The sequence below is a fragment of the Sturnira hondurensis genome, unplaced genomic scaffold, assembly GCF_014824575.4.
Source record: "Sturnira hondurensis isolate 20B ecotype Veracruz unplaced genomic scaffold, ASM1482457v3 Scaffold0004136, whole genome shotgun sequence".
NCBI lineage: Eukaryota > Metazoa > Chordata > Mammalia > Chiroptera > Phyllostomidae > Sturnira > Sturnira hondurensis.
Window position 1 is genome coordinate 5,854,465 of NW_028076767.1, and position 12,766 is coordinate 5,867,230.

Here is a 12,766-nt window from a genome sequence, read left to right on the forward strand (position 1 = left end):
GCTATTCTTCATAGGGAACTCTGCAGTTTCGTGTTGAATGAATGACTGAATCCAAATGAATGAGCATTCTGTTAGTGGGTAATACTGTATCCCAGCAGGCTCATTCCTTTCTTCCTCATTACCCACTTCTATGCCTGATCATTGTTTTCCCTGTCTCTTCATTCCATTAGCAGTCTTATCCTAACTCCATATTGAGTGTGGGGGCTCTAATTCTCTTCTTTACAGAGAGGACTTTCTCCCCTCCTCCTAATCCCTAACCTTTGAAATACACGGGATCCTACATTTCACGCCAAAGGAAGTAAAGCTTAAACAAAAAAGAATGCAAATTCATTCCTATTGTATTTTTTCCTCAAAAGAAGGTATTTAGAGAAACCAATAAACACTTTTAAGATTCGTTCCAGACAGAGAAACTTGTCAACCCACTACATCTCCACAATCTTCCTGGGATCTAACCAGCACTTCCTTCTTCCTTCCCCGGAAACGGAAAAAGGAAAGGCCCCAAATCTAGCGCTGTGGGATTAGTTTTCCTCAGGTTTCTTGGCCGGCGGGGCCCACAGGTCTGAGCCGGGTGGCCAGCAGAGCCATCACTCTCAGCCTGCGCTGCTTCCTATTGGTTTCCCGGGGCTCCGCCCCCTGAGCAGGGCGGGAGATTCAGTGTGCGGCGGCAGTCATCCCATCCCCCGCCAGCTTTGCTGCCGCCTGCTTCCTTGCGACCCGAGACCCGGCTCCTGCATCTCTTGGGAGAATTTGGCCTTCCCCCGCGGCCGGCCGAAGCCGCCTTCCCTCTGCGACCACTCAGCAGGGTAGCATCCAGCAGGGCAGGCGCGAGGTAGCCGGAGCCTTGCCTAGGGGAGACCTAGAGGTGCGGGGGGTGGCGCGTGTGCAGCCTGCCTCCCCCTCCTGCTTAGCTCCAGCTTGTGAGGTGAGGTGCGTCTTATAGCGATTGAGTAGGGGCGAGCGTGTCCCGGGCTTCCCCTGGGCACTCGGGGCAGGGTCCCTGTGTCTCCCCCTTTTCTCTCCCTAGGCTGTCCCCCTAGCCCTGCAGTCCCAAGGACCCCCAGCGGGCGGAGCGCAGCCAACTAGGGGTCAGTGGTGCGAGGCCCAGACCAAAGTCTGTAAATGTAAATACTTGGGGTGACAGGCTCCCTCTAGAAAGACTGTTGGTCGGTCTGTCTAGCAAGGGCCTTCTGTAGGCCTTCTGTGCAAGGGCTGCCTGTTAACAACATGTCTGCTTCCCGGCGGGAGGAATTTTGTGACTAAAGAGAGAACTGCGAATATCTGAAACGAGGCCCGGCGAAGTAAAAAGTGTCCTGGGAGAGAAGCAGGTACTAGGAGCGGTGTGGAGGAAGCGATTTCGTCCCAGAACGACCACTGGAGCGAAACCCTTTGATGTCATCCCAGCCCGGAAGCCCCAAAGGAACCTTAATTGAGCAGTCGCTGGGCACAACGCTGGGATGTAAAGTGTCAATAAGTCAGGCTCTTTCGGTAGAGCTTTTTAAACTAAAAGGGATGTTGATGCGTCACTTGTCATTTTACAACTAAAATCCTAATGCAACCATCACAGCTTTCCCTAGTTAAATTGCAATCTGAAGAAAGTGTGGCCCTACAGCTTTGTGTCATGGACCGCGTTTATTCAGCCCGTTTTCTGTCAGATGGAATGTAGGGAACTACAAGAGAGCTGCATGGTTAAGTAGAAGTTAAAAGTAAAAATACCCATAATAGGGAACATTTAATTAGCATTTTCATATGCCAAGCACGTGGTTTCATTTAATAATCACAACTTTGTGCATAGTTGCAGTCACACAGTGTGGAGTTAATATCAGAACCCAAGTTTCTCTGTTATTAAAATTGGTGCTTAGCTACTAATCTATACCCCCCTTTAAAAAAGGGATTGTGGTTTAAAAATTTGCAGACAATGCTTTATTTGCTTTCAGAGCAGAGTGTTGCTGTTTTAACACTCACTTGGTGCTGCTGTATTACCTTGTTAACTCCTTGAAAGGAGTCCGCTTAAAAAAAAGTAAGTGCTTAATACAGTGCATTTTATTGTGATTTGTTGGGTGGGCTTTTTTCCCCCCAGAAGTTCTTGGAGAAAAAGCAAGGAAAGATTTCTTTCAAAGTCTTTGTAGAAATTTCTTCATTTTGATGATTTCGTCCTGTATAATAGATAACTTAGAAATCTAGAAAGGGGCCCTGGTGTTGCTGACTCGGTTGGGGAGTCATTCTGTAAACCGGAAGGTCGTGGGTTGGCTTCCGGTTAGGATGCGGGGATTTGCACTGGGGGGGCCGTGCCCAGGGAGCTTAAAGCTAAAATTTTCCCCCCTCTAATTTCTACTAATAAATTTGTTCTGTTTTACAACGTAACAGTTTGCCACTAATGAAAATGACAGACATAACAATAGTTAATGGGAAGTATTGCAATAGACAAAAAGCCAAAATTCTTTGTATGATTTTATTTTCTACTTTGCTTTATCTTTTTCCTGATCCAGAACTCCCTATTAGTAATTATAGTTTATCATTGTTTTATTACATTTGCTTATTATCACTGCTTCAAATCCTTTGTAGAACACAGCAGTATACCGTTTTAAATAATGTACACTATGCTGAATCTGACCATGCTTTTAAAAGTATGCTTGGTAGAACTAGTGATGTTTAATGTAATGAATTGGAAACCTAAAGGAGCTCTAGATGCCTTTGGATATTTGTACTGTCCTATAGGAAAGTGATTAAACATATTGTGAATAATTTACAGAGGTCAAAATAAGCATTTAGGATAATAGATTTGTATTTAATGGCAGAAGTATGTGGTTGAACAGAATGATCAGAGAGTTTGTAATTAGTCAAACTTGAGTTTTAGCCCTAACACACTTTCTAATTGTATGAATTTGAGTAATTTAATATTTAACTTAGTTTACTTATCGATAAGTAGGGGAAATTATGTATATTTTACCTCAGTGAATCTGAGGATTTAATGATCTGGTGTACAGTGCCTGAAAAAGAGTCTGACAAATAGCCCCTCAAAAAGACTATTTTATACAAACTTAAAAAAAAGTGTTTATTTTATACAAATGTCATGTAGCTGTATTAACCTTTTTCTCTATATACCATAAATTTTGTATTTCTGTAAATAACTACTATTGTGACTAGAAAGATGACCCAAAAGGATATATTGTACTGGCAGTGGTCATATAAATTATAAATAAAGTATTGTCATTATACATAAAGTATAAACCTAATAGAATTGTTGTAAAGATTAAATGAGAATATATATAGAATATTCAAAACTGTGTCTAGCATATAGTAAGTACTCATATTTTGGCTTCCTCTCTCTATTCTCTCCCCAATCCAGATCTCTATTTCTAAAGTTTACTGGCTAAAATAATAGTTATTTTACCCTTTACTGTAAATAATAACTACCATAATAACTTTGGCTTTGTAAGAACCACATTTATCGATTCATTTTGTTTGTTAAAACTCATGACCTTCTTTGGTTCCTTTGGTTTTCCTATTAGCTGATGCTGATTGAGTTCTTTTTCAATTACAGGTGACTCTACCTGAAATTTTCAACTGCAGAATATGCAGTGCCTTTAAAGGTAAGTGAAAACTAAGACAAGTCATTTTAAGTGCTAGTTACAACATTTAGTAAGTTATCTGCATGCAGATAGCTGACACATGAGGGGCCCAGTTAGTAGTTCTTCTTGTCAGGAGAAAAGGCAAAAATAGGATTCATAAGAGAAATCATTTTTCAGGGTAAAATGATTAGCTGGCTGCCAGTTGGAATCATTATTAATTAATTTCAGGCTATTTGTATTATAAGTTATGAAGCTAAATTTTGTCAGAGTAGCTAGAGCTGATTAATCTTTTGCCTGCCAAACTTCTGTTTGTTCAGTGAAGGACTGACTATAAAGTATTGGAAAGTTTATGCTTACTGTTTAATTACCAAGATACCAAGAAATCTATATGCATATTTTTAAAGTTGTTTGCAAAGCATGCAATAATCGTAAAGGGAGGTATTTGAGGATTATTTGATCCGGGATTGGTATACCAGTGAAGTACACAGACTTCTCCAAATGGACTATATCTTTCTAGTCAGCAGAAATTAAAATCTACCAAACCATATTCTTTGTTTGGTTGTACCTTTTCTAAACTCTCATGTATTAACCATTCCCTTTCTGGTAGTGTTATTCTATAGATTGGTTAGAGCTTTCTGTATAGGCAGAATTATTTTCTTGTCACTACATTTTAGTTGCCTTGATTGGATTTGGCTTTTTTCAGATCTGAGATACTCCTTCCTCTTTTAATCAAAAACATTATGTCAGTATAATAATGCATGATGTAGTGTTCATAATTAAGAAGCCTTTTTTTTTCTTCAAGAAGACCTTTTAAAATGTTATACATGTATTCATTGAGTGAATGCTTAATTTATTTGGCTGTTGATATGAGTTTTTCATCACTTTTGAGTGCTTTATTGCTTTTGTTTAGGTTGGCAGGGATGAATAAATTGAATTTAAAGGAAGACAATATGTTGGAGGTTCGGTTCGTGGGAGATGATGATGTCCTTCATCATATTCTTGATAGAGAAGAAGGTACTGAGTGTTCGTACAATCTTTATAGTGGTTATGGATTTTTAAAAATTTTATTTATTTTTAGAGAGAGGGGAAGGGAGGGAGAAAGAGAGAGAGAAACATCAATGTGTGGTTGCCTCTCATGTGGCCCCCACCAGGGACCTGGCCTGCAATCCAGGCATGTGCCCTGACTGGGAATCGAACTGGCGACCCTTTGGTTTGCAGCTCACACTCAATCCACTGAGTTACACCAGCCAGGGCTGGTTATGGATTTTTTAAAAAGACTTTATTCATTTTTAGAGAAAGGGGAAAGGAGGGACAAGAAGGAGGGAAACATTGATTGGTTGCCTCTCATACATGCCCCAATCGGGGGACCATACCCGCAACCCAAGCATGTGCCCTGGCCAGGAATCGAACTGGTGATCTTTCACCTGTGTGATGACAACCAATCAACTGAACCATAAAAGTCAGCGCTGGATTATTTTACTTTTTGAAATATCTTAACCTTCTATTTTGAAAATATAGCACAAAGTAGTTGATCTAGTAAGACTCTAAATAAAAACCAATTTTTAGTTCACTCCCTTCAAACTTTATTGAAAATTAAATATAAGCCTTTTCCAATATGAAATGCTCAATAGCGGTGGTAAATAACTACCCATTGTGATAGAAATGTAGTTATTTTGACCCCTCAAAATGCACACTTTCAAGGTTTTTCTATTTTTTTAAATTTAGTTATATAAGCTGTGGGAGCTTGATCTGTACTTTAGTCAAAGAGAGAACACTGAATTTTTTTCCATCTTTTTGGTAATGACAATATAAGTAGTGCATTTATTTACTTATTTAATGTAATGTTTAGAAAGAATTTATACCTTTCATGTTCTGATTCTTTTGATGTTCTTACAGGAGTTAAATTTAAAAAGGAGCGACCTCAACTTTTGGTGAACACAAAAAAAATAATAAAGAAGCCAGAATATGATTTGGAGGAAGATGGCCAGGAAGTCTTTAAAAATAAGAACTATGTGGCGGTTTTAGGACAAGATGTTCAAGGTACTTGAGGAGGGTGAGGGAATGTATATTTATAAATAGCTAGAATTGCTTTGCAGGATACATAAAAGTAGTCTGTGAACTTAAGCAATGGTGTGCCATATTACTGTATTTTAATTTTTCTTTTACTGTAAATATACATAAAAATTTTACCATCTTTACCATTTTAAGAGTACAGTTAATTTTGTTCACTTGTATTAAATATTGTTGTACTACCATTACCACCATCCATCTCCAGAACTCTTTTCACATGGTGTGCTGTATTAATAATTTCTCATTAGAAAAGCAGCATTGCTCCAGGTTTTATTCTCTACAGTTGAAAAGTTTGGAAGTACCGAGTTTCTACTACAGGTTTGTTCTCTACAAACAACTAGTCATGCTGTTAATTACTTTTAGAAAGACAGATTCTATAGACTAGCGACTCCAAAGTTATTTTTTAAGATGTTTTTTAGCCAATCAAATAATTTCATAAAGCCAGTCACTTCACTATTACCGTGATCTTTTTTATAGAAAGAGTTAGAAGAACATTCCAAGAAATAATGTTGTTTTATCCTATACATGCCATATTCCTGCCAGATTATACTTACAATTTATTAGGCTTGAGAAACATCAGTGTGGGAGAAAAACATCGATTGGTTGCCTCCCACATGTGCCCCAACTAGAGATCAAACTTGCAACCTAGGTATGTGGCCTGACTGAGCATGGAACCACAACCTTTCGGTTCATGGGACAATATTCAAACCAACTGAGCCACCCAACTAGGGGAGGCTTGAATTATATTTAATTAGGGCTCAAGGAGCACAGATTTATAATAGGGTACAAGGAGTACAAGTCTACTCAAGTTGGCTTAAAAAATAAAGATCAATGAATGAAATCAGTATTGTTGGGCTCCAGGAGCATCGGAACTGGTACCAATTAAAAACTGAGACTTTGCTTTTTCATGGTTCTTTTAGTCTCCCTCATGTCTGTGTATCTGTTCTGTTCTCTCTGTGGCCTGTGTTTCCCTCATGTACATACTTTTTATTCTCTTATATTTGGCTTATAAATAGCCATTATGACTACTCTGACTTCTTTACATCTTGAGTCATTGCTTCTGCTTTTGTTACAAGTGTTAAATGCCATGATAAACTAAGTGACCACTGTCCCTCAGTAGGCTTAGTGGGCAGGTTGGATTCTCTAAAGAGCGTTCCTAACAGAGAGTTCACATGGTTTAGGCATGTTGCTAGTACAACTTAGGATTCTTGACTACCTATTATGCTGGATCTAGGAATAGATCGAAAGTAGTATTTTTAAAAGTGTGTTCTTAAAAATTGTTTTTTATCGTCTGTAGTAGAAACTCAGTGCTTCCAACCTTTTTCACCTAATAGCACCAACAGCAAATAATATTTGGAAACATACTAGAACAAGTGGAGAATGCCCCAGACCAGGGACAAATGCCTTACGGCTTCTGACCCTTATTTCCACCCAAACTGTAGACATCCTCAAAGTATCATTCTTTAGAGAGAGCTTTTATTTTTTTTTATTTTTTATTTTTTAAAGATTTTATTTATTTATCTTTAGAGGGGAAGGGAAGATGAGAAGGAGAGAAACATCAGTGTGTGGTTGCCTCTTGTGTGTCCCCTGCTGGGAACTGGCCTGCAACCCAGGCATGTGCCCTGACTGGGAATCGAACTGCAATCCTGTGGTTCACAGGCCTGCGCTCAATCCACTGAGCTACACCAGCCAGGGCTCTAGAGAGTGCTTTTAAATGTTTTCTCCTAATCACCCCCATCCATGAAATTTTAATACTACATATATGCTGTAAATCTCTTTATGTGCTATGATCTTTGGAGGGCCACAGACCATTATAATATCTAAGATGTTTTTCATATTTCTCCTCCTTGCACCTAGAGCCAGTTTTCATTTAATCAGTAGTAATATTATTCCTGTTGAAAATTCATGCTTTAGAAAACAGGGAATTGTTTAACAATTTGCTATATATCTTCTGTCTATTTGTATATGCACATACACATATAAGCTTGTGTGAACAGTCTCTCCAGGAAATGGAGCTGTTCATTTGGCTGTGGGCATGTGCAACAGAGGAGCCCATAACTTAGAGTTAAATTTTGCAGACATGACTCTTCCTGTTTTTTCTTGTTTGCCAAAATGTGTATAGGGGTGGAAAGTGGTGTTTCAGATAAACTATGAGACGGACACTTTTCTTTCTTTTTAAAGATTTTATTTATTTATTTATTTATTTTTAGAGATGGGGGAAGAGTGTGATAGAGAGAAACGTCAATGTGTGAAAGAAACATCGATCAGTTACCTTACATGTACCACTAAACTAGGATCTGGCCCCAACGTAGGCATGTGCCCTGATCAGGAATTAAACTGGGACCTTTTGGTTTGCAGGAATGCCACCCAGCTCACTAAGTTATACCAGTCAGGGCAAGGAAACTTTTCTTTTATTGTTTTTTCCAGGGAAGGAATGGTGACATTTATCATAGTCTTCTTTAACCTTACTTTAGATACTGAACAATAAGCTTCTGTCTTGTCTTTTATTATAAACAGGAAAAAAAGTGAATTTAAAATTTTTATTTATTGATTTTATTTTAAAAATATATAGTTATTGTTCATATATAGTTTTTGAAAAATATCTTGTTTACTTTTAGAGAGAAGAGAAGGAAGAAAGAGAGGGAAAGAAACATCAATGTGCGATACTGTATTTTGCCATGTGTAATGCACACTCTATTGCCCAAATTTTTGAGGGAAAAATAGGGATGTACATTATACATGGGTAGTACTTAAAATATCTTATATCTGTTCTTATGTTTTATAATTATTTGTTACATAAAATATGTCCAACAATAAATGCTAAGATTCCTTTATAACACAAAAAACAAGTGTCTAAATATAAATACATAAATAATTTAATTACAAAATTAAAATGAAAGTTTTTTTTCTGAAAGTTTGGGCAAAAAAAGCGGGTGTACATTATATACACAGGAGCACATTATACATGGCAAAATATTGCACACCCCCAAATGAGGACTTGGCCCACAATCCAGGGGTGTGCCCTGACTGGAGATTGACCCAATGATCTTTGGGTTCACAGATGGCACTCAATCCACGGAGCCAAACCAGCCAGGGCTATTTATTGATTGTACAGTGAAAGAAAGGAAAGGAGAGCACAAAAGAAACATTGATGTATTGTTCTACTTATTGATGCATTTCATTGATTAATTCTAATATGTGCCTGACCAGGGAACGAACCTGCAGTCTTGGCATATCAGGACAATGTTCTAACTCACTTAGCTAGCTTGCCAGGGCTAAGTAAACATTATTTTTAAAAGACAGGAGGACATTTGACAAAGACTCTTTAGGATAGTTAAAAATTTTTTTTCAACAAGGACCTTTAAATACTTTGCTAATTAATCCCTTTACTTTCTATGAATATGTAAAGTGTATTTATAAGTTTCTTTTTTTAAATATATTTTATTGATTATGCAGTTACAGTTGTCCTATTTCCCCCCTTCATTCCCCTCCACCCTACACACCCCATCTCCCACCATTCCCCCCATTTAGTTTATGTCCACGTGTCACAAGTTCTTTAGATTCTATATTTCCCATACTATTCTTGCCCTCCCCCCTGTCTATTTTCTACCTACCATCTATGCTACTTATTCTCTGTACCTTTTCCTCCCTTCTTCTCCTCCCACTCCCCTGTTGCTAACCCTCCGTGTGATCTCTGTTTTAGATCGCTCCCGATCTAGCTGTCCTCTTAGTTTGCTTTTGTTTTAGGTGTGGTTGTTAATAACTGTGAGTTTGCTCTCTTTTCACTGTTCATATTTTTTATCTTCTTTTTCTTAGATAAATCCCTTTAACATTTCATATAACAAGGGCTTGGTGATGATGAACTCCTTGAACTTGACCTTATCTGAGAAGCACTTTATCTGGCCTTCCATTCTAAATGAAAGCTTTGCTGGATAGAGCAATCTTGGCTGTAGGTCTTTGGATTTCATGACTTGGAATACTTCTTTCCAGCCCCTCCTTGCCTGTAAGGTCTCTTTTGAGAAATCTGCTGATAGTCTGATGGGCATTCCTTTGTAGGTGACTGTCCCCTTATCTCTTGCTGCTTCTAGAATTCTCTCCTTCATTTTAGTCTTGGCTAATGTAATTATGATGTGCCTTGGTGTGTTCCTTCTTGGGTCCAACTTCTTTGGCACTCTCTGGGCTTCCTGGATTTCCTGGAAGTCTATTTCCTTTGCCAGACTGGGGAAGTTCTCCTATATTATTTGTTCAAATGAGTTTTCCATTCGTGGCTGTTCCTCTTCCCCTTCTGGTACCCCTGTAATTTGGATGTTGAAAAGTTTAAAGATGTCCTGGAGGTTCCTAAGCCTCTCCTCATTTTTTTGAATTCTTGTTTCTTCATTCTTTTCTGTTTGGTCGTTTTCTTCTTCCTTCTGGTCCACTCCCTTGATTTGAGTCCCAGTTTCCTTTCCATCACTCTTGGTTTCCTGTGCATTTCCCTTCATTTCAATCAGTTTAGCCTCCATATGTTCCTCTAATCTGTGGCTAAAATCAACCAATTCTGTGAGCATCCTGATCACCAGTGTTTTGAACTGTGCATCTGAAAGGCTGGCTATTTCTTGATCACTTAGAATTATAGGCTCTGGGGCCTTGAGCTGTTCTTGAGTCATAATGTGTGGCCTGTTCGCACCTGTTATGTATGAGGGCAGAGCCTTAGGTGTTCACCAGGGCCTGGTGACCCAGTTGCTGGGTTGTGACGTGGTCTGGCTAAGTGGTTCGTTGTTGTTGGACTTCCGTACAGTTCTGTTTTGGCTGCCTTTTTGACACCTTCACTGTCTTTTAATTTAGTTATGGGAGGGGGCACAGTGTTTCCACTTACACCTCCATCTTGGCCGGAAGTCCTTGTTTTACATTTTTTGCAAATCTTTTCAATGTCTGGCTTAGTGGAAGACAGCTGGATTTTCCTGTCTGCTTCTGCACATTCCAGTCTCTGGAATACCTCACTATACACTTTTTTTTAAAGATTTTATTTATTTATCTTTAGAGGAGAAGGGAAGTAGAGAAGGAGAGAATTATCAATGTATGGTTGTCTCTCGTGAGCCCCCTGCTGAGAACTGGCCTGCAACCCAGGCATGTGCCCTGACCAGGAATCAAACCGTGATTGTGTGGTTTGTAGGCCCACACTCAGTCCACTGAGCTATACCAGCCAGGGCTCACTATACACACTTGATAGAGAGTCAGAAAGTCAAATAATGTCTGTGTTACTATGAGATAGTTTGGGCGTGAGGGACCTTAGAGACCTTTCAGAGCACACATTAAGAATTCCTGTGCTAAGGAGCAGACTGCTAGCCATAAGTGTCCAGTATATTGTAGGTAGCAGTTGTGACTTAAAAGGAAGATTGAGAAATGGAGTTAACTCAGGGTCTTGAGAGTAAGAACTTTTACTGTGTAATATCTGTGTTTAAACTCAACCTCAGTTAGCAGTTGTACTTTGCATCTTTGCTTCAGGAAGGAAACGTAACTCATAAAGTCACTTCTGGGCTTCCTCCACAGGGGCAGCTACTATCATGAATTGAATACATAGCCCTCTAGTGTGGAGGGTTTTTGTAGTGGGCTTTTAAAAACAAATTTCATATATGTGTTTGTAAAAGGACTTACAAAGGATTCACAACTTTTATCTGTGAATAAGTTTTTTGTGTTTTTTTAAATTTATATAAACAGTATCATAGTCTGTTGTGTATTTAAAAATATTTTATGTATAAATATGTATTGGTTTTTTCCTGTTAATTAAATTCTATTTTTTCTAAATATGTATTGTATTTTCTCTTAGAATCCTTGAAAAATGGCTCTACTACTGTTGGTGGGAATAAAGTTTATTCTTTTCAGAGTAGAAAACACCCTGAAAAGATGGCTAAATTAGGTATGTTAATTTTCTGATTTCTGTAATTGTTATTCACCTAAAGAAGGTGTCTTTAACCACATTCCCAATTGTATCTTTAGAATGATGATGAATGTCATTTCATATATTATCAAGCATACTTAAAGTCAGTAGTCTTTGTTCCCCATTCTCAGATGTCTTCTCTTCTCAGTTAGGCTAGAAGTTTCTTATAGTAGGAACCCTGTTTTCCTTTTCTGCTCACAGTATCTCATACAGGTTATTAACAAGTTTTTGTTAAGTAAGTAGTGACTTACGTCACAAAGGTATGTTCTGAAATTATTGCACAAGAATTTTACACTATATATAGAAAATTATTTATATAAATTGTTGGGAATGGGCTGTTCTAACATTTTCTTACTCAAGTTACCACTTATACCAATTACACATGAATTACTGATTTTCAGAGAGTTAGACTATAATAACTACATATAACATTAAAATTAAACTAGTCATTTAATTCTTTAAGAAAATTCAGATAGCACTGTATTTGGATCCTGTGGTATGAGGGGTTATCACTTTTGAAAGCTTTGAGGAAAGAAAATAACATGTGAAAGTACTTTGAAAATTAAGGTGGTCTATAAGTATTTGAAGGTCAGGAGTACTAAATGTCAGGAGCAACAGAATAATAATTACTACCTGGTAAGAAGGCTTATAATCTATAATTATAAAGCACCATCATATATTTCTTTTTTAAACAGATTTTATTTATTTTTAGAGAGGGAAGAGTGAGGGAGAAAGGGAGGGAAAGAAACATCAGTGTCAGATCAGAGAGAAACATGGATTGGTGGCTTCCTGTATGTGCCCCGACTAGGGGTCAAACCCACAACCTTGGTATATGGGACTATGGTCCAACTAATTGAGCTACCCAGCCAGGGCAACATATATTTCTTAACTGGTATATTTTTATGCAATCATTCTATCCAATGATCATGTAAATGTTCAAGGTCAAATGAAAAGCACTCTCGTTAAGTGTTTACACTGAATAGGACTGTATAAGAAGTAATTATAAGACCTCTTTCTGAAAATAATATGATTCAGTCAATTGCCGAAAAAAAATTAGTTTTTCTGAAAAGTATAATATAAAATACAATTATTAATTTTGAACCTAATATTGTATATCCAATAATTTACATTGATATTTCTTATCTACATTAAGAAAGTAAAAGTTTTTTGATCTCTAAAAATGACTGAATTCTGTATATGATATCTGAGA

At 37.8% G+C, this 12,766-nt stretch overlaps 1 protein-coding gene across 4 annotated transcripts in view; it reads left to right on the forward strand.

Moving 5' to 3' along the window:
• Positions 1–659: 659 nt before the first annotated feature.
• The window catches only part of ORC2 (origin recognition complex subunit 2), a 44,245-nt gene continuing 32,138 nt past the window's right edge, over positions 660–12,766 (forward strand). Inside the window, exons 1-6 of one of the 4 annotated variants that reach the window (XM_037043643.1) lie at positions 660–922; positions 1,246–1,463; positions 3,542–3,590; positions 4,480–4,583; positions 5,466–5,609; positions 11,446–11,535. In XM_037043643.1, the coding sequence (XP_036899538.1) occupies positions 4,490–4,583; positions 5,466–5,609; positions 11,446–11,535 (328 nt within the window). In that variant the 5' untranslated portion in view covers positions 660–922; positions 1,246–1,463; positions 3,542–3,590; positions 4,480–4,489. Of the gene's footprint in view, positions 928–1,245; positions 1,464–1,934; positions 2,018–3,541; positions 3,591–4,479; positions 4,584–5,465; positions 5,610–11,445; positions 11,536–12,766 lie in introns of all 4 variants that reach the window. The other 3 variants (XM_037043646.1, XM_037043644.1, XM_037043642.1) reach the window with 3 other exon arrangements.